Source organism: Microchirus variegatus (genome assembly GCF_963457635.1).
Source record: "Microchirus variegatus genome assembly, chromosome: 19".
NCBI lineage: Eukaryota > Metazoa > Chordata > Actinopteri > Pleuronectiformes > Soleidae > Microchirus > Microchirus variegatus.
The window spans coordinates 682,437-702,724 of NC_139820.1; the positions used below are offsets into that span (position 1 = coordinate 682,437).

Consider the following 20,288-nt stretch of genomic DNA (forward strand, 5'->3'; position numbering starts at 1 on the left):
AACCCCTAAACCTCAACCAAAAGTTCTTTGTGGAGGAAAAAAAAGTTGCAGCCAGAGATGTGTGTACTTTACTGTGTACTTACCTGTGTGAATGTGTATAACATACGCAGTATATGTGTGTATTTTAGTCACTTCCTGTCCCCGTCTCCTCTCAGAAACTCTATGCCAGCAGAGATGTTGTCCGACCATCCAGCCAGACAACTGCTGGACTTCAGCCAGAAACTGGACATCAACCTGTTGGACAATGTCGTCAACTCCATGCACCACGACATTGGCTCCCAGGTGAAACTACTACTCTATCTATCTATCTATCTATCTGTAGATCTATCTAACTATCTATCTATCTATATGATCAGTGTAGACTTCTGAGGGAAAAGGTCTTGTAAAGTGCTCTCCTGTGACGATGTCTCTTTTAGCAGCGGATGGCCCAGGAAGTGCTGACCACCTTGAAGGACCACCCGGACGCATGGACCAGGGTGGACACCATCCTGGAGTTCTCTCAGAACATGAAAACCAAGGTATGAACCCAACCCGCGAACGGACGTTTTCGACGTAGACGCTGCTCTCTGTGTTTTTAACAAACCTCTGTTCTGTTCTCTCTCTCAGTATTATGCCCTGCAGATTCTGGAGACGGTCATTAAAACACGCTGGAAGATTCTCCCGAGGAATCAGTGCGAAGGTAAACTCGCTGACCTGAAACACAGGCAAATTTGCAAATTTTGTATGACATACTATACTATGACTTTTTTTTGTCAAATTTTTGTAAGTTTCACGTTTTGAATGACATACTATACTATGACTTTTTTGTCACATTTTGGACAAAAATTGGCAAATTTGAGATGACATACTAAAGCTTTTTTTGGTCAAATTTGACAATTTTTTTGTAAAATTCGACAATTTTTTTGTAAAATTTGACAGTTTTTTCGTGAAATTTGGGATGACATACAAAAACTTTTTTGTAAAATTTGACAATTTTTTGTAAAACTTGATTTTTTTTTGTGAAATTTGACAATTTTTTGTAAAATTTGACAAAAATTGGCAAATTTGGGATGACATACAAAAAAATGATCTCATGGAACCACATTCATGTGTTTTCAGGAATCAAGAAATACGTGGTTGGCTTGATAATCAAGACTTCCTCGGATCCTTCAAACATGGAGGTGAGTTGACGTGAACGAAGCTGCTGCTTTAACTGTGAGGAGTTTGATGCTAAGGTTGTTTTTCCGTTTGTCCGCAGAAGGAAGGAGTTTACATTTCAAAACTCAACATGATCCTCGTACAGGTAATTCTTCAAACCAACAGTCTGTTCTGTTTTGACGATAATGATATGGGTTCTAACCAAACGACCTCCTCGCCGACTCAGATCCTGAAGCAGGAGTGGCCCAAACACTGGCCCACGTTCATCAGCGACATCGTGGGCGCCAGTCGCACCAGCGAGAGCCTCTGTCAGAACAACATGATCATCCTCAAGCTGCTCAGCGAGGAGGTCTTTGACTTCTCCAGTGGTCAGATGACGCAGGTGAAAGCCAAGCATCTCAAAGACAGGTGAGTCAACAACACCAACAAACAGCAGCAGCAGCCATGTTTGTGTGGAGCTGCGACTAACCATTGTTTTGTAATCGACTAATCTGATATTTCCATGTCCTGATGAGAGAGGACTCGGCATTATTATTATTTATAACTATCTCTTGTGATGGCAGAAAAACTTTATGAAAAAAGCATTTTTCTTGTGATGACTCGGCAGAAAAACTTTTGGTAAAAAGCATTTTTCTTGTGATGACCCGGCAGAAAAAACATAATAAAGACACATTTTATGATGACTCGGCAGAAAAACACCAAGAAGCATTTTTCTTGTGATGACGAGGCAGAAATGCATCAAGAAGCATTTTTCATGCGATGACTCAGCAGAAAAACATCAAGAAGCATTTTCTTGCAATGGCTCAGCAGAAAAGACATAATTTAGAAGTCATTTTATGATGACTCAGCAGAAAACATAATTTAAAAAGCATTACTTATGATGACTCGGCAGAAAAGCATAAAGAAGCATCTCTTTGTGATGACTCGGCAGAAAAACATAATTAAAGAAGCATCTCAAACATGTCTTGTTTTGTCCACAAACCAAAATGATTCAGTTTTAATGATTTCCTTGTTTTTCTGCTGAGTCAGTTGCAAAGAAACACAACGATATGAAATAATCAGATCAAAATAGTTGACGATTGATTGATAAATCGATGAATTGTTTCAGCTCTAACGTTTTCTAACTCCCGATCATGTTTCTGTCTTTTCCAGCATGTGCAACGAGTTCTCTCAGATATTCCAGCTGTGTCAGTTCGTCATGGTGAGACTTCACTTCTTCTTCTTCGTCTGCCTCTAAAGCTTTAATCGTCATACAAAACAAACCTCTCCACGTTATCGTATCTTCTTCTTCTGTAGGAGAACTCCCAGAATGCACCACTGGTCCACGCCACACTGGAGACTCTGCTCCGCTTCCTGAATTGGATTCCTCTCGGTTACATCTTTGAGACCAAACTCATCAGCACGTTGGTCTACAAGGTAAAAAACACAAAAAAAATTGGGCTGCTGTTCGTTCCAAGATGGCCGACTTCCTGTTGGGTTTAGAGCACAGGGTTGGCCCCTCCCTCTTTCCCCGATAACTCACGACTCTTGTCTGTCGCGTTTGTTTCGCAGTTCTTGAACGTGCCCATGTTTCGCAACGTGACGCTCAAGTGTTTGACGGAGATCGCCGGCGTGACCGTCAACCAGTACGAGGAGCAGTTTATCAACCTGTTCACGCTCACCATGGGCCAGCTCAAACAGGTGAGCACACACACGTAATCATAAGGTTTGGCTTGAGATCCAGCCTCAAACACAAAGTTTGTGTCACTTTGTAATCCACTCACTCTCCCACACCAAACCCTATAGAGAAAAACAACGATTTTTAACATCACAGCACACAGGAGTTCACAGGAGTTGTTGATCCACTGCTGCCTCCATCACTAACTTACAATGACTGATTTTGTCAATTCGGCTTTTAAAATAATTAATTTAGACTTAAATCGGTGACACAAAGTGACCACACGAGGCAGCAGAGGAGCAGCAGCTCCTGTGTCCCTGTGAGCTAAAATCACTGGTTTTCTCTATGGGCTTTGGTGTGGGAGAGTGAGTGGTTTACGAACTTTAAACTTTTCCTGTTTAAAAAACTAGTAGTACTTTTAGTAGTAGTTTAGCAGTACTTTTAGTAGTAGTTAAGTAGTTCTTAAGGAGTACTTTTAGTAATAGTTTAGTAGTACTTAAGGAGTACTTTTATCAGTACTTAAGCAGTCATTTTAGTAGTAGTATAGTAGTACTTTTAGTAGTACTTAAGGAGTAATTTTAGTAGTACTTTTAGTAGTAGTTTAGCAGTACTTTTAGTAGTGATTTAGTAGTTCTTAAGGAGTACTTTTAGTAATAGTTTAGTAGTACTTAAGTAGTACTTTTAGTAGTACTTACGAAGACATTGTAGTAGTACTTTTAGTAGTAGTTTAGCAGTACTTTTAGAAGTTAAGGAGTACTTTTAGTAATAGTTTAGTAGTAGTTTAGCAGTACTTTTAGTAGTAGCTCTTAAGGAGTACTTTTAGTAATAGTTTAGTGGTACTTAAGGAGTACTTTTAGTAGTACTTAAAGAGTAATTCTAGTAGTACTTAAGGAGTAATTTTAGTAGTAGTTAAGTAGTACTTAAGGAGTAATTTTAGTAGTAGTTAAGTAGTACTTAAGGAGTAATGTTAGTAATAGTTTAGTAGTACTTAAGGAGTAATTCTAGTAGTCCTTAAGGAGTAATTTAAGTATTAGTTTAGTACTACTAAAGGAGTAATGTTAGTAGTAGTTTAGTAGTACTTGAGGAGTAATGTTAGTAGTCGTACTGTTGTTAAAGTCTGAGATGAAGCGCTGTTTGTTGTTTTCTTTGCTCAGATGCTGCCTCTGAACACAAACATCCGCGTGGCCTACGCCAACGGGAAGGACGACGAGCAGAACTTCATCCAGAACCTCAGCCTGTTCCTCTGCACCTTCCTCAAAGAACACGGGCAGCTCATCGAGAAGAGGGCCAACATGCGTGAGGCGCTCATGGAGGTGAGAAACCACTTTACCCGACTTTCTTCTTCTGTCCTCTGATACCAGTGAAAACCTTTGTCATGTGACCCGCGCTCTACTGCTGCTTCCTCCTCTCCGTCCAGGCGCTGCACTTCATGCTGCTGGTGTCCGAGGTGGAGGAGACGGAGATCTTCAAGATCTGCCTGGAGTACTGGAACCACCTGGCGGCCGAGCTCTACAGGGAGAGTCCCTTCTCCAGCACGCCCATCCTGTCCGACGTGCCACCACGAAGACACTTCTTCCTGCCTGTGCTGTCACAGGTATGTCTGTCACATGACACACGGTCACATCACACACGGTCACATGACCAGTAAAGGGTTAGGGCTGTGACAATACACAAACTCACCATTCCATTTGTATCATGATTTTTGACCCACGGTTCGATACGTTCCACGATTTTTTTAAAATTTAAATACTTTACTTACTTAAGTACTACTTAAAGTACTCCTTAAGTACTACTAAACTATTACTAAAAGTACTTCTTAAGAAGTACGGCTAAACTACTACTAAACTATTACTAAAAATACTGATTAACGCGATAATTTGACATCCCTAATAAAAATAATAGTATTTTGAAAAGTTTGGTAGCACTAACGGCTCATATCATGTGGCTGACTGGAAAAATAACTGGGAGTTATAAAGAAATATTCACGTTTAAGAAGCTGAAAAATGACAGAAACGCGAAAATATTCACATTTAAGAAGCTAAAAAATGACAGAAACGTGAAAATATTCATATTTAAGAAGCTGAAAAATGACAAATATTAAAATATTCACATTTAAGAAGCTGAAAAAAGACAGAAACGTGAGAATATTCACATTTAAGAAGCTGAAAAATTACAGAAACGTGAAAATATTCACATTTAAGAAGCTGAAAAATGACAGAAACGTGAAAATATTCACATTTAAGAAGCTGAAAAATGACAGAAATGGATCAGAGCCACAGATACAAACCTGGAAGAAACCTCCTCCTTCTCGTAGGTCCGTTTGCTGATGGTGAGCCGCATGGCCAAACCAGAGGAGGTGCTGGTGGTGGAGAACGACCAGGGCGAGGTGGTCAGGGAGTTCATGAAGGACACGGACGCCATCAACCTCTACAAGAACATGAGGGAGACTCTGGGTTAGTTACTCCGACGATGGCCTCATTTGTGGCAGAGGAAGTCATTGACATTTGCAATGTTCCTTGAATGCATCTTGAAGTTGCTTCTATCATCTCTCTCTCTGCCTCTGTAGTGTACCTGACTCACCTAGACTACGCCGACACTGACCGCATCATGACGGAGAAGCTCCACAGTCAGGTGAACGGCACCGAGTGGTCGTGGAGGAACCTGAACATGCTGTGCTGGGCCATCGGCTCCATCAGCGGGGCCATGCATGAGGAGGACGAGAAGAGGTTCCTGGTCACGGTCATCAAGGTGTGACGCGCTTCATTTTTTTTATCGTCTTTATCTCACTTTAAGACAAAGACTCTGGTGTGGGAGAGTGAGTGACTTTGGTGTGGGAGAGTGAGGGACTTTGGTGTGGGAGAGTGAGTGACTTTGGTGTGGGAGAGTGAGTGACTTTGGTGTGGTGGGAGAAACTTCAGTTGTAAGTGACAAAACTAGAAAAACCGACGTCAGAATAAGTCAACGATGTCTACGTCGCATGTTCACGTCTTTATCTCACTCTAAGACAGACTTTTCCTTGTGTTAAACTGAAGTTTGTAAACCACTCACTCTCCCACACCAAAGTCCATAGAGTAAACCAGTGATTTTAACATCACAGCACACAGGAGTTCACAGGAGTTGTTGATCCACTGCTGCCTCCATCACTAACTTACAATGTCTGATTTTGTGAAATTCGGCTTTCAAAATAATTAATTTAGACTTAGCTCAGTGACACAAAGTGACCACACGAGGCAGCAGAGGACCAGCAGCTCCTGTGTCCCTGTGAGCTAAAATCACTGGTTTTCTCTATGGACTTTGGTGTGGGAGAGTGAGTGGTTTACAAAAGTGACACCAACGTTGTTTGAGACTGGATCTCAATCCAAACCTGATTTTGTGTGTGTGTGTGTGTGTGTGTCACACCCTCAGGACCTGCTCGGCCTGTGTGAACAGAAGCGAGGTAAAGACAACAAAGCCATCATCGCCTCCAACATCATGTACATCGTGGGACAGTATCCTCGCTTCCTGCGCGCTCACTGGAAGTTCCTGAAGACCGTCGTCAACAAGCTGTTTGAGTTCATGCACGGTGAGTAAAAAGTCGCCCCGGCGTCCTCGGCGTCTGCCCGTCGATGGTGACGCGCGGGTTGTCGCTAAACTCTGGATACTCTCTCGTTGTCTCCGATCAGAAACCCACGACGGCGTCCAGGACATGGCGTGCGACACCTTCATCAAAATCGCTCAGAAGTGCCGGCGTCATTTCGTCCAGGTGCAGGTGGGCGAGGTGATGCCCTTCATCGACGAGATCCTCAACAACATCAACACCATCATCTGCGACCTGCAGCCGCAGCAGGTACAGTTGCTTTGAGACGTTCGCGGTCGGGAGAGGGGGCTGCGCTTTTATTCTGAAGGATCGTCGGTGACTTCCTTCCTTCCTTCCTTCAGGTCCACACGTTCTACGAGGCGGTGGGCTACATGATCGGCGCTCAGACGGACCAGGCCGTCCAGGAGCTCCTCATAGAGAAGTACATGATGCTGCCGAACCAGGTGTGGGACAGCATCATCCAGCAGGCCACCAAGGTGAGTGGACGTATATAACGTCTTCCCTCTCCACGTCCTCGCCCCGCCGCCAAACTGACCGTGTGGTCTCTGTTGCAGAACGTGGACATTCTGAAGGACGCGGAGACGGTGCGTCAGCTGGGCAGCATCCTGAAGACCAACGTCAGAGCCTGTAAAGCCGTGGGACATCCCTTTGTCGTCCAGCTGGGACGGATCTACCTGGACATGCTCAACGTCTACAAGTGCCTGAGTGAAAACATTTCCTCAGCCGTGCAGACCAACGGTCAGAACTCGTCTCCTCTGTTTCTGTGCGTCTGTAAGTTCTGAGGTTTCTCATCGTTTCCTTCTTCTTCATCGTCTTCTTCAGGCGAGATGGTGACCAAGCAGCCTCTTATCCGGAGCATGAGGACGGTGAAGAGAGAGACGCTGAAGCTGATCTCAGGCTGGGTCAGTCGCTCCAACGACCCTCAGATGGTGAGAGATCAGTTTTCATTCATGCTTCATACTGAGAAGTGCTGAAAAATGACAGAAACGTGAAAATATTCACATTTAAGAAGCTGAAAAATGACAGAAACATGAAAATATTCACATTTACGAAGCTGAAAAATGACAAAAACTTGAAAATATTCACATTTAAGAAGCTGAAAAATGACAAAAACTTGAAAATGTTCACATTTAAGAAGCTGAAAAATGACAAAAACGTGAAAATATTCACATTTAAGAAGCTGAAAAATGACAGAAACGTGAAAATATTCCCCTGTAAGAAGCTGAACACTTGCTTGTTCCTCAGGTTGCAGAGAACTTTGTGCCCCCCCTGCTGGAGGCCGTGCTCATCGACTACCAGAGGAACGTCCCGGCCGCTCGGGACCCCGAGGTTCTCAGCACCATGGCGACCATCGTCAACAAGCTGGGCGTCCACATCACGGCAGAGATCCCCAAGATCTTCGACGCCGTCTTTGAGTGCACGCTGAACATGATTAACAAGGTCAGTCGTAGTCGCCCCGGTCCTCCGCGGCCACCAGAGGGAGCCGAGCGTTGAACGACGCTAACGGCGTCTTTTCTCTCTCTGCTCGTCAGGACTTTGAAGAGTTCCCCGAGCACAGGACGCATTTCTTCTACCTGCTTCAAGCCGCCACCTCCCAGTGCTTCCCGGCGTTCCTGTCCATCGCTCCGGCCCAGTTCAAACTCATCCTGGACTCCATCATCTGGGCCTTCAAGCACACCATGAGGAACGTGGCCGACACAGGTGTGTGTGTGTGTGTGAGCGCACTTTCTGCTCGTACCGCGGTCAAACGTGGAGTCGTCGTTTTTAAATCATTGTGTGTGTGTGTGTGTGTGTGTGTCAGGTCTCCAGATCCTCTACACTCTGCTGCAGAACGTGTCTGCAGAGGAGTCTGCAGCACAGAGCTTCTACCAGACGTACTTCTGCGACATCCTGCAGCACATCTTCTCTGTGGTCACCGACACCTCGCACACTGCAGGTCAACTCATTATTTACATAAAACTAAAACCCTGTTCGTGTGTTTTGAATATGAAAATATTCACATTTAAGAAGCTGAAAAATGACAGAAACGTGAAAATATTCACATTTAAGCTGAAAAATCCTCCTGTGAACTCCTGTGTCTGTGATGTTAAAATCACTGGTCCTTCTATGGACTTTGGTGCAGATTTCTTGTTTTGTTTTCATGTCTTTGGAGACGCAAATCGATTAGATTTAAACCACAAGCTCCGCCCCCCTGTGCTGCGCCTGCAGGTCTGACCATGCACGCCACCATCCTGGCCTACATGTTCAACCTGGTGGAGGAAGGGAAGGTGAGCGTGGCGCTGAACGCCGCCGTGGGCTCCACCAACAACCAGGTGCACGTGCAGGAGTACATCGCTAACCTGCTGAAGACGGCCTTCCCTCACCTGCAGGAGTGAGTAGACCTGTGTCACGGTGTGAATGCTCTGGAGAAGCTTCTCTGGAGAAGAAGCTCTGAAGTCGTCTGACTGTGGTTTCTCTGTTGTGTTCAGTGCTCAGGTGAAGGTGTTCGTCACAGGTCTCTTCAGCCTCAACCAGGACATCCCAGCCTTCAAGGAGCACCTGAGGGACTTCCTGGTGCAGATCAAGGTGAGTGAATGTGTGGAGGAGGTTTGCTGAGGAACAGTGCTCTGCTTGTTCTCCTGCTGATCTTCTGCTTGTTTCTCTGCTTGTATTTTTGTTCTTCTGCTGGATCTTCTTCTTGTTCCTCTGCTTGTTCTTCTGATCTTCTGCTTGTTCCTCTGCTGATCTTCTGTTTGTTTTTCTGTTCTTCTGCTTGTTCTTCTGCTGGATCTTTTGCTTGTTCCTCTGCTTGTTCTTCTGATCTTCTGCTTGTTCTTCTGCTTGTTCCTCTGCTTGTTCTTCTGATCTTCTGCTTGTTCCTCTGCTGATCTTCTGTTTGTTTTTCTGTTCTTCTGCTTGTTCTTCTGCTGGATCTTTTGCTTGTTCCTCTGCTTGTTCTTCTGATCTTTTGCTTGTTCTTCTGCTTGTTCCTCTGCTTGTTCTTCTGATCTTCTGCTGGTTCCACTGATGATCTTATGCTTGTTCCTCTGCTTGTTGTTCTACTGATGTTCCTCTGCTTGTTCTACTGATGTTCCTCTGCTTGTTCCTCTACTTGTTCCTCTGCTGATCTTCTGCTTGTTCCTCTACTTGTTCTACTGATGATCTTCTACTTGTTCCTCTGCTTGTTCTTCTGCTGATCTTCTGCTGATCTGCTTGTTCCTCTACTTGTTCCTCTGCTGATCTTCTGCTTGTTCCTCTACTTGTTCTTCTGCTGATCTTCTGCTTGTTCTTCTGCTGATCTGCTTGTTCCTCTACTTGTTCCTCTGCTGATCCTATGGTTGTTTCTCTGCTTGTTCCTCTACTTGTTCTACTGATGATCTTCTATTTGTTCCTCTGCTTGTTCCTCTGCTGATCCTCTGCTGGTTCTTCCTTGCAGGAGTTTGCCGGCGAGGACACGACAGACCTGTTCCTGGAGGAGAGGGAGTCGTCTCTGCGTCAGGCCCAGGAGGAGAAACACAAGATCCAGTTGTCGGTGCCTGGAATCCTCAACCCTCACGAGCTGCCTGAGGAGATGGCCGACTGAAGCTGAAGCTGAAGCAGCGTTGAGCGTCAAGTGTCCACAGAACAAATGTGAAGGAAGGAAAAGTCATGAGTTGGACACTTCCTGTCCGTGTGTTTCTGTTTTTTTTGTTTGTGTGCGTTTTGAAAAAGAAGGAGGGGCCAGATCAAAGGAGCCCAGCACTCGGTTGTCGGTCGACCAAATCAATGTCAATATGTAAATGAGAACAGCGCCCCCCTCCCTCACTTCCTGTCACACACACTCTTCTTTTATAAATGCAGGTTTTTGTTTGCCGTGTCGTCTTTTGGTTTGTTCTTTGATACTTTGTTTGCTCCTGTGCTTCTGTTACTCCCGTGTGAAGTTGAAAGAATTAAAGGTTATTTTTTAAAATCACAGTTAGCTCCAACCCACCCCCCCCCCCCCCTCCCTCCTGGCCCCGCCAACCCCCTTGTTAATATGTAAGATATGTTGAAAGTGTTGCAGTGGTTAGTTGATGATTGCTGTGGTTTGTGAAGAACCGCGAACGCAGTGAAGATGAATGTGACGTAATGAACATGTTACTTTGTTTCTGGTGTTTTTTCTTCTTCTTTTCTTTTTTCCCTGATTGTTTTTGCAAAGTTTTTTTTCTTTTTATGACTTTTTTTTTCCCTTGTGCTCGGAGCTTCAGTGAGAGGGCTCTGTGTTTGGATGTTGAGGAAGCCTGTGTGCGTATTCACCCTGTTTGTAAAGCCGTCGTAGTACGACTTTACTCTGAGAATATAAAGTTGGCTATTTTTACAAACGTCACGGTGTCACTTTGCTCTTTCTTAATCAAAGGAAAGACACGAACTGCTGATCTCCTGCGAATACAAACGTATACGTATAACGCGCGTTAGCCGTTATTCCCAGTGCCGATGAAAATGAATACCGTCGTAACTATGTACGTTGTTAAAAATAATACTCATATACATAGTCACAATTGAATGTAAATGTGTAATTTTACACCTTTATATTGCTAGTTACATATTCATATGAAATAGATTTTATTATGTTTTGTGTCGTATTATGGCAACTGCGTCACACATCATTTAATGTAAATGGTTAATTATATACTGTAATATTGTACAGCGTCATCATGGGTTAATATATATATATATATAAATGAAGCGAATGGACATGATCACATTATATGAACATAAACATGGATGTACATAATATTGTAGCCTATAATGTACATAATATATATACGTGTCATACGTATACATACATAAATATACATAGATATACATACATATATCTATATGTGTATTTGTGTATATATGTATGTACATGTGTATATATTTATGTATGTATACATGTGTATATATATATACACACGTATATGTATATATAAATATATATAGTGAATGTTGTGCATAAATATTATTATCATAAATATATTATATTATATATAGATTATTTACATTATAGGCCACAATATGATTTGAATTCATGTTTATTTTCATATAATGTTGATTATTAAGTACATGTTATGTCAATTCACTTTATTTATATATATGTATATATATGTATATGTATATGTATATATATAGAAAAATTGGAAATTAAAATATTTTAACACATTTAAAGTTCAACTTTACATTCGTTTACGACCTTTAATCGCGTGTTTTTCTTTTTTTTCCAATTTATCGCCCTTGAAAGTTCATAGGAAGACCGTAAGATACCGCTTCGCCGGCGAGATCTCGCGGGATCGGCGGAGAAAGCCGAACGGACCTGGAGGAGACGACGGAAATTGCCGAGCGCCGCGCACGCTGCTGTGTGTGTGTGTGTGTGTGTGTGGTGTCGCCCTCCCCTCCTTTTTCAACATGGCCGCCGTGTCTACTCTCTCCAGTGACGCTCAGATCCGAGGCTGACTCGGTTCCCTCTCGACTCTGCCTCGTAACTCCAGCGGGCGTCCACTCCACTCCAGGCGGATGCGAATCGCGTTGTCCACGCGGCTCGTTTGGCGCGCTTTGTTTCAGTGGAATAACCTTCAGCAGCCTCCTCCTCCTCCTCCTCCACCTCCTCCTCCACCGGGCCCTGTGTGTGTTTTTTAACCCCCAAAACAAGCAGCAGTCACGGCTAACAACAGCTCCGGCGGCTGCCATGGTCTGAGGAGCCGCACTCCCGCTTCCGCTTCATGAACAATGTGTGAAAACTGCGCCGAGCTGGTGGAGGTGCTCAACGAAAGTAAGCGACATTTTTGTTTTAGCTCCTCATTCAAAGCCTCGCTCGTTGTTAGCATCCGTTAGCGCCGCTAGCTTCGGCGGCTAGCTCGGTGCAACTTTGGTGCTGATGATTGTTGTCGTTGTCCGCTTGACGCGCGCGTCCGCCGGGCGCTGCCGCGGCACAGCGGCGGCGGGCGGCCTCCGGCTTCGTGCTCGCGCGTTTGCCGCTGCGTGACAGTGACGTGTCCGGTGTCGCGGCGCGTGGGTTATTCGTACGAATGTGAGCTAGCTAGTTTTCATCCCTTGCCCAGACTGGCAGCCACAGCTTTGGGGCCTGTCTGTCTGTCAAAGGCCCCGGGACACACCGCTAACCCAGCGGTCGGTCGGTCAGTCGGTGACCGGATCGTAACCCCGGTCGACAGTCGGCCGTTGTCGGTACACGCAACGGCCGATTTAGTTGATTGAATTAGCCGTCAAGTTTGTCTGTGAGACGCTGTGATTGGTTGATTGGTTGATTAGCTCCAGCCAATCAGAACGCGAGCATTGACAAAGCTAACAAACTGAGGCCCCGTCCACACAAAAACTAGCTTTTACGTAAACACAGCATCCCTTCGGTTAACGTTGTAGTACATATGCTAGGCCTGCATGAGGCGCTGCTACGAAACCACAGAAGAAGTAGAGAATGCATTTTCTCAAAGTAACGTAAAGTGGTTGTTTACGTTTTCAAAAATTAGCATTTTCGTGGTCAAACTGAGGCCCCGTCCACACGAAAACTAGCTTTTACGTAAACGCAGCATCGTTTCGGTTAACGTTGTAGTACATATGCTAGGCCTGCATGAGGCGCTGCTACGAAACCACAGAAGAAGTAGAGAATGCATTTTCTCAAAGTAACGTAAAGTGGTTGTTTACGTTTTCAAAAATTAGCATTTTCGTGGTCAAACTGAGGCCCCGTCCGCACGAAAACTAGCTTTTACGTAAACGCAGCATCGTTTCGGTAAACGTGTAGTACATGTGCCAGGCCTGTATGTGGTGCTGCTACGAATCCGCAGAAGACGCTGAGAATGTGTTTTCCCAAAGTAACGTAAAGTGATTGTTTACGTTTTCAAAAATGAGCATTTTCGTGAACAAACTGAGGCCCCGTCCGCACGAAAACTAGCTTTTACGTAAACGCAGCATCGCTTTGGTTAACGTTGTAGTACATGTGCTAGGCCTGCGTGAGGCGCTGCTACAAAACCGCATAATACGCTAAGAATGTGTTTTCCCAAAGTAACGTAAAGTGATTGTTTACGTTTTCAAAAATTAGCATTTTCACTAACAAACGAGGCCCCGCCTGCACGAAAACTAGCTTTTACGTAAACGCAGCATCGCTTCGGTTAACGTTGTAGTACATGTGCTAGGCCTGCATGAGGCGCTGGCCTAGCATATGTACTAGTTACGTAAAGTGATTGATTACGTTTTTCAAAAATTAACATTTTCGCGAACAAACCGAGTCCCTGTCCGCACGAAAATGATCTTTTTCTCCGTCAAAGTTTTTCGTAAACACAGGCTCGTCTTAGGACAAGTCTTCGTCCACACGAAAACGAAGAAGACGTCGAGAATGTGTTTTCCAGAAGTAACGTATAGTGATTGTTTACGCTAAAAAACACACCGGTAGCGTTTTGACCCGCTCTCAAAAAGTAGCATTTCCTGATTTTTCAATAACGAATAAAAACTACTTTAACGTCTTTTTTTCTTCATCAAAGTTTTAAACGTTGTAGTTTAGATTACCGCCACCTGCTGGTGAAATGTGGGACACGGCTCCTCAATAAACAACCGACTGTGACGGCTCTGTGTGAGCGACTGGCAGCTCTGTGTGTGACCTCTGACCTTTGACCTCTGACCTCAGGTTTGCTGAGGCAGCAGGTGTTTGTGTGTGAATCCTCTTTTATGCCACAGAGCAGTTTTTCTGCTGCTGTTTCCTGAGCCTTTTCTGTTTTTAACAAAAATAAGAGGAATTAAAACCAGTTTGTGTGATTTTTCAGCTTCTTAAATGTTGAATATTTTCTGGAATCGTTGTGTGGTTTGGACGAAAAACCGAGACGTTTGAGAACGTCGTCATTTCCACGTTTGACAAAAAACTGATTCTGACTTTTTACGAACGAAACATCAAATCAATTATTCGAGGAAAATAATCAACATATTACTAGTTAATTAAATGTTTAAATCCAGGGTCACATGACTGATGAATAAGGTCACATGACTGATGAATAAGGTCACATGACTGATGCTACAAACACGTCGTAAGCGCTAGTTTAGACGACGCTTTAGAGACAGTTTGGATTTTAAGGGACGCCTTTGCTCCAGATAAAGACGAGAAGAGTTGTCGTCGTGGTTACGTCTGCCTACGTCTATGTAGTTTACCCACCGTAGTTTACACCCCGTAGTTTACGCACTGTACTTTACACCCAATGGTTTACACACCATACTTGACTCACCGTAGTTTACTCTCCGTAGTTTACGCCTCGTAGTTTATACCCTGTAGTTTACACACCGTAATTTACAACCCGTAGTTTACACACAGTGCTTTACACCTTGAGATTACACACCGTACTTTACGCCTCGCAGTTTATACCCTGTAGTTTACACACCATATTTTACACCCCATACTTTACACCCCATACTTTACACATCGTACTTTACACCCCATGATTTACACACTGTAGTTTACACCCCGTAGTTTACGCACCGTATTTACACACCGTACTTTACACCCGGTAGTTTACACACCTTAGTTTACGCTCTGTACTTTACACACCTTAGTTTACGCACCGTAGTTTACATGCTGTAGTTTACACCCTGTGGTGTTCTTGTGTTGACAAAACTCACGGCGAATGAAAAAAAAATCTCCTCACCGGCAGAAGTGCCGTCCAAATCAGCAGTTGCTGTGGTTACCGATGGTTGTCGTGCTCATCCGCGCACGACAACATGATTCAGTTTGAATGATTTTTTGTTGTTGTTGTTGTTGTTGTTGTTTTTTTATGGAGCAAAGAAAGCATAAAATATTCGACGTTTAAGAAGCTGCAAAAATCGCACAAACTGGTTTTGAATGTCTGACGTTTTATAGACTAAACAGTGACTCAGTTGATCAAGTTTTTTTTGACCAGCACTCGTCTTTGTCTTTGTATCCATGACAACTGGCAATGAAAGAGTGAAAATACTGAGTGTGTTTTCTTCTCCTCAGTATCAGATGCAGACGGCAGTGAAGGCGGTTTCCAGCTGAAGAAGGAACATGCTCTGAGAGTGCTGGGCTACATCAGCTCATGGACCCAGAGGTGAGCGCCACCAAGAAGAGTTACAAACCACTCACTCTCCCACACCAAAGCCCATAGAGAAAACCAGTGATTTTAGCTCACGCTGGTCCTCTGCTGCCTCAGGTGGTCACTTTGTGTCACTGAGGTTAATCTGAGTGAAGGATTTTTAAAGCCGATTTTTACAAAATAAGACGTTGTAAGTTAGTGATGGAGGCAGCAGTGGATCAACAACTCCTGTGAACTCCTGTGTGCTGTGATGTTAAAAATTGTTGTTTTTCTCTATGGGCTTTGGTTTGGGAGAGTGACTTCAGCTGTAAGTGACAAAAAAAAAGTCTACGATGTCTCCGTCACATGTTCACGTCTTTATCTCACTCTTCGACGGACATTTTCAACAGGAAACTGAAGTTTCTCTCCCACACCAAAGTCACTCACTCTCTCACACCAAAGTCACTCACTCTCCCACACCAAAGTCCATAGAGAAAACCAGTGATTTTAACATCACAGCAACACAGGAGTTCACAGGAGTTGTTGATCCACTGCTGCCTCCATCACTAACTTACAATGACTGATTTTTTTGAATTCGGCATTTAAAATATTTCATTTAGACTTAACTCAGTGACAAAAAGTGACCACACGAGGCAGCAGTAGACCAGCAGCTCCTGTGTCCCTGTGAGCTAAAATCACTGGTTTTCTCTATGAGGTTTGGTGTGAGAGAGTCTTCAGATGCCGTAGACTTAAGTGGATGTAGATTTTATTCAGCAAAATTAAAACTCTTTTTATTTTTATTTATTTTTTTTAAATGTGTTCCACAATTTGTGTTTAAAAATTATTTTCTCTTTTTTGTCTCCAGACAATGTCTCTGCTGCTTCAAGGAGTACAAGCACCTGGAGGTTTTCAACCAGCTGGTTTACGCTCTCATCAACCTGGTCATCACCCAGATCAGCAGCCTGAGAGACCGCCTCTGCTGCGTCCAGGACCACGCCCACAACAAAGGAGGGGCGTCGGGGCCGGAGGGGCGGGGCTCCGAATGGAGCGGCGGCGAATCGGGGCCCGAGCCCCTCGCGCAGGCGTCCTCGTCCGGCGAGGACGAGCCCGTGAACGTGGAGCGAGACTCGGCGGAAGAGGACGCCGACGCTCCAGACCTCAACCAGGTCAAGACCCAGGGTCCGGGTCCGGGTCAGGGGGTCAACCCACAGGGTGAAGCCCACGTGGGAGCACACGGGGCCGGGGAGGGCAGCAGCGGGTGCGGGGTGGGCGCGGACGGCGACGTGGACGCGTTGAGCTCGTGGAGCACAGAGGACAGGGAGAAGCTGCTGCTGTGCGCCGCCAAGATCTTCCAGATCCACTTCCCCCTGTACACCGCCTACAAACACAACACACACCCCACCATCGAGGTGAGCGCCAATCACGGCCGACGAGAGGCGGAGTCACGCGAGAGGCGGAGTCACGCGCGTGCTAACGTTTTTCCGTCTTTGTTTGTTTTCAGGACATCTCCGCACACGAGAGCAACATCCTCGGCTCCTTCTGCGACATGAACGTAAGAAATCTGCCTCGTCTTGTGTTTTGATGTCGTATCGTGATTTAATCGGGGTTTAAATATCGTGATAATATTGTATCGTGACTTGAATATTGTATTGTGACATAAATATCGTGATAATATTGTATCATGACTTAAATATCGTGATAATGTGATTTAATTATCGTGATGATATCATGTCGTGACTTGAATATCTTATTGTGACGTAAAATATCGTGATAATATTGTATCATGACTTAAATATCGTGATAATATTGTGACTTAATTATCGTGATAATATCATTTCGTGACTTGAATATCGTATTGTGGCGTAAATATCGTGTTAACATCGTATCGTGACGTAAATATTGTGATATCGTATCATGACTTAAATGTTGTGATAATATTGTGACTTAATTATCGTGATAATATCATGTCGGGACTTGAATATCGTATTGTGACGTAAATATCGTGATATCATATCGCGACATAGATACCGTGATAATATCGTATTGTGACTTAAATATCGTGATTATATTGTGACTTAATTATCGTGATAATATCATGTCGTGACTTGAATATCGTATTGTGACGTAAATATCGTGATATCGTATCATGACTTAAATATCGCGATAATATATCTTGACCTAAATATTGTGATAATGTATTGTGACTTGAATATTGTATTGTGACGTAAAAATTATGATAATATCGTATCATGACGTAAATATCAGGATAATATTGTATCATGACTTAAATATCATGATAATATTGTGACTTAATTATCGTGATATCATGTCGTGACTTGAATATCGTATTGTGACGTAAATATCGTGATAATATCGTATCGTGACGTAAATATCGTGATATTGTATCGTGACTTAAATATCATGATAATATTGTATCATGACTTAAATATCGTGATAATATTGGGACTTAATTATCGTGATATTATGTCGTGACTTGAATATCGTGTTGTGACGTAAATATCGTGTTAACATCGTATTGTGACGTAAATATCGTGATAATATCGTATCGTGACGTAAATATCGTGATATTGTATCGTGACTTAAATATCGTGATTATATTGTATCATGACTTAAATATCGTGATAATATTGTGACTTAATTATCGTGATATTATGTCGTGACTTGAATATCGTGTTGTGACGTAAATATCGTGATAATGTATTGTGACATAGATATCGTGATAATATTGTATCATGACTTTAATATCGTGATAGTATCGTGACATAGATATCGTAATAATACCGTATCATGACTCAAATATCGTGATAATATTCTGACTTAAATATCGTGATATCATGTCTGACTTGAATTTTGTATTGTGACGTAAATACCCTGATAATATCGTATCGTGATGTAAATATCGTGGTCATGTCGTAATAGTATCATGTCTGACTTGAATATCGGATTGTGACGTAAATATCGTGATATCGGATTGTGACTTAAATTGTAAAATCGTTGAGTATTTTAACGCGACGTATATTCCTTTGCCCCGCCCCCTTTTCCGCTGACCAGGATGTGGAAGTGCCGCTGCACCTGCTGCGTTACGTGTGTCTGTTCTGCGGGAAGCACGGACTCTCGCTGATGAAGGAATGCTTCGAGTCGGGAACGCCGGAGAGCCTGCCCTTCCCCATCGCCCACGCCTTCATCACCATCGTCTCTAACGTGAGTCCAACAAACAAGAAACTGTCACCGTGACGACGGTCAACAGAAGCCTTTAACCCCTCCCTCTGATGACCTTTGTCTCCGCCCACAGATCCGAATATGGCTGCACATCCCCGCGGTCATGCAGCACATCATACCGTTCCGCACCTACGTGATCCGGTGAGTTTACCCTCCACGTTTTCACTCAGACTCAGGATTTAAATGCTACAATTCAACGTGAATCAAGCCCCAAACCCAAGAAACATAGTGATTATTTATTACCATGGGGGTTTTTCAAAGTAAAAGTCTTAATTTATGTTGTCCAGATAAAAACACGACTGTAGTATTTTCACAATAAAAGTCTGTTCTTGTCCACACTAAAACACGACCCCAGGGTTTTCACAATAAAAGTCTTAATTTATGTTCTCCACAATAAAACACAACTGTAGAATTTTCACAATAAAAGTCTCTTCTTGTCCACACTAAAACACAACCCTGGAATTTTCAAAATAAAAGTCTTAATTTGTTTGTCCACACTAAAACACAACCCCGGGGTTTTCACAATAAAAGTCTTAATTTATGTTCTCCACAATAAAACACAACTGTAGAATTTTCAAAATAAAAGTCTCTTCTTGTCGACACTAAAACTCCACCCCGGAGATTTCAAAATAAAAGTGTTAGTTTATGTTTATCCACGCTAAAACACAAACACCACTGTTTTTTTGTTGCTTTTTTTTCAAAATAAAAGTCTGAACTGATGTCCGTCCACATAAAAATACACAACCCTGCAGTTTTCACAATAAAGTTAAAATAAACTTTACTGTTTTCAAAATAAAAGAGCATGGTTTTATCATGAACATCTCTCTGTACCTCACTAGTTCACTCTCTCTCTCTCACTCCATGTGAGTTGCTAGGTAGAGGTTCTGTTGCCGTGGCAACAGTTGCCAGGCCTCATGATCAGCCTCTCCTCACATGACCCTCGGAGGAGGCGTGATGGTCATGTGACACAGTGAAGTCAGAAAGATTATTCAAGGAACATTTCCTGAAAACTCAACCCCAGGGATTTCAAAATAAAATCTCTGGGGTTGTTCATCCAAAATGAAAGAAGACCCTGGCGTTTTTCAAAATAAAAGTGCCACATTATGTTTGTCCACATTAAAACGCAATCCTGTAGTTTTTCAAAATAAGTGCCAAATTGCGTTTGTCCACATGAAAACGCAATTCTGTAGTTTTTAAAAATAAAAGCCCATTTTTGTCCACACAATGCAATCGTGTACTTTTTCAAAATAGAAGTGCCAAATTGTTTGTCCACAGGAAAACACAATCCTGTAGTTTTTCAAAATAAGTGTCAAATGTTGGTTTGTCCACACTGAAACGCAATCCTGTAGTTTTTCAAAATAAAAGTGACAAATTACGTTTGTCCACAGGAAAATGCAATGCTGTGGTTTTTCAAAATAAGTGTCAGATTATGCTACACTGCAACACAATCCTGTAGTTTTTCAAAATAAAAGCCTGTGTTTGTCCACACTGAAATGCAATCCTGTAGTTTTCAAAATAAGAGTGCCAAATTAGGTTTGTCCACACTAAAACGCACTCCTGTACTTTTTCAAAATAAAAGCCTGTTTATGTTTGTCCACACTAAAACCGAACCCCACTGTTTTTTCAAAATAAAAGTTTCAACTTATGTTTGTCCACACTAAAACCCAACCCCACTGTT

At 43.1% G+C, this 20,288-nt stretch overlaps 2 protein-coding genes across 3 annotated transcripts in view; both read left to right on the top strand.

The window, feature by feature from the left end:
* Positions 1 to 162: 162 nt before the first annotated feature.
* xpo1a (exportin 1 a) lies at positions 163 to 9,985 on the top strand (the record flags this gene model as incomplete). Of its 2 annotated transcripts, XM_083906402.1 has the most annotated exons (24): positions 163 to 282; positions 417 to 518; positions 607 to 679; positions 1,099 to 1,160; positions 1,238 to 1,282; positions 1,364 to 1,545; positions 2,290 to 2,338; positions 2,434 to 2,553; positions 2,689 to 2,817; positions 3,949 to 4,107; positions 4,212 to 4,388; positions 5,109 to 5,247; positions 5,361 to 5,542; positions 6,200 to 6,356; positions 6,457 to 6,620; positions 6,713 to 6,847; positions 6,926 to 7,109; positions 7,194 to 7,300; positions 7,617 to 7,811; positions 7,904 to 8,072; positions 8,173 to 8,307; positions 8,580 to 8,742; positions 8,840 to 8,936; positions 9,787 to 9,985. In XM_083906402.1, 24 exons carry the CDS (start codon positions 163 to 165, stop codon positions 9,931 to 9,933), a joined length of 3,192 nt encoding a protein of 1,063 aa, XP_083762528.1. In that variant the 3' UTR covers positions 9,934 to 9,985. The 2 variants fall into 2 exon arrangements, with proteins under 2 accessions (XP_083762528.1, XP_083762529.1); XM_083906403.1 differs by lacking the exon at positions 6,713 to 6,847.
* Positions 9,986 to 12,074: 2,089 nt separating this feature from the next.
* usp34 (ubiquitin specific peptidase 34) overlaps positions 12,075 to 20,288 on the top strand; it is a gene marked incomplete at its 5' end in the record, with an annotated part of 53,464 nt that continues 45,250 nt past the window's right edge. The window contains 6 exons of the mRNA XM_083905558.1: positions 12,075 to 12,117; positions 15,316 to 15,406; positions 16,236 to 16,779; positions 16,872 to 16,922; positions 18,443 to 18,592; positions 18,684 to 18,751. Of these exons, the coding sequence (XP_083761684.1) occupies positions 12,075 to 12,117; positions 15,316 to 15,406; positions 16,236 to 16,779; positions 16,872 to 16,922; positions 18,443 to 18,592; positions 18,684 to 18,751 (947 nt within the window). The remainder of the gene's footprint in view (positions 12,118 to 15,315; positions 15,407 to 16,235; positions 16,780 to 16,871; positions 16,923 to 18,442; positions 18,593 to 18,683; positions 18,752 to 20,288) is intronic.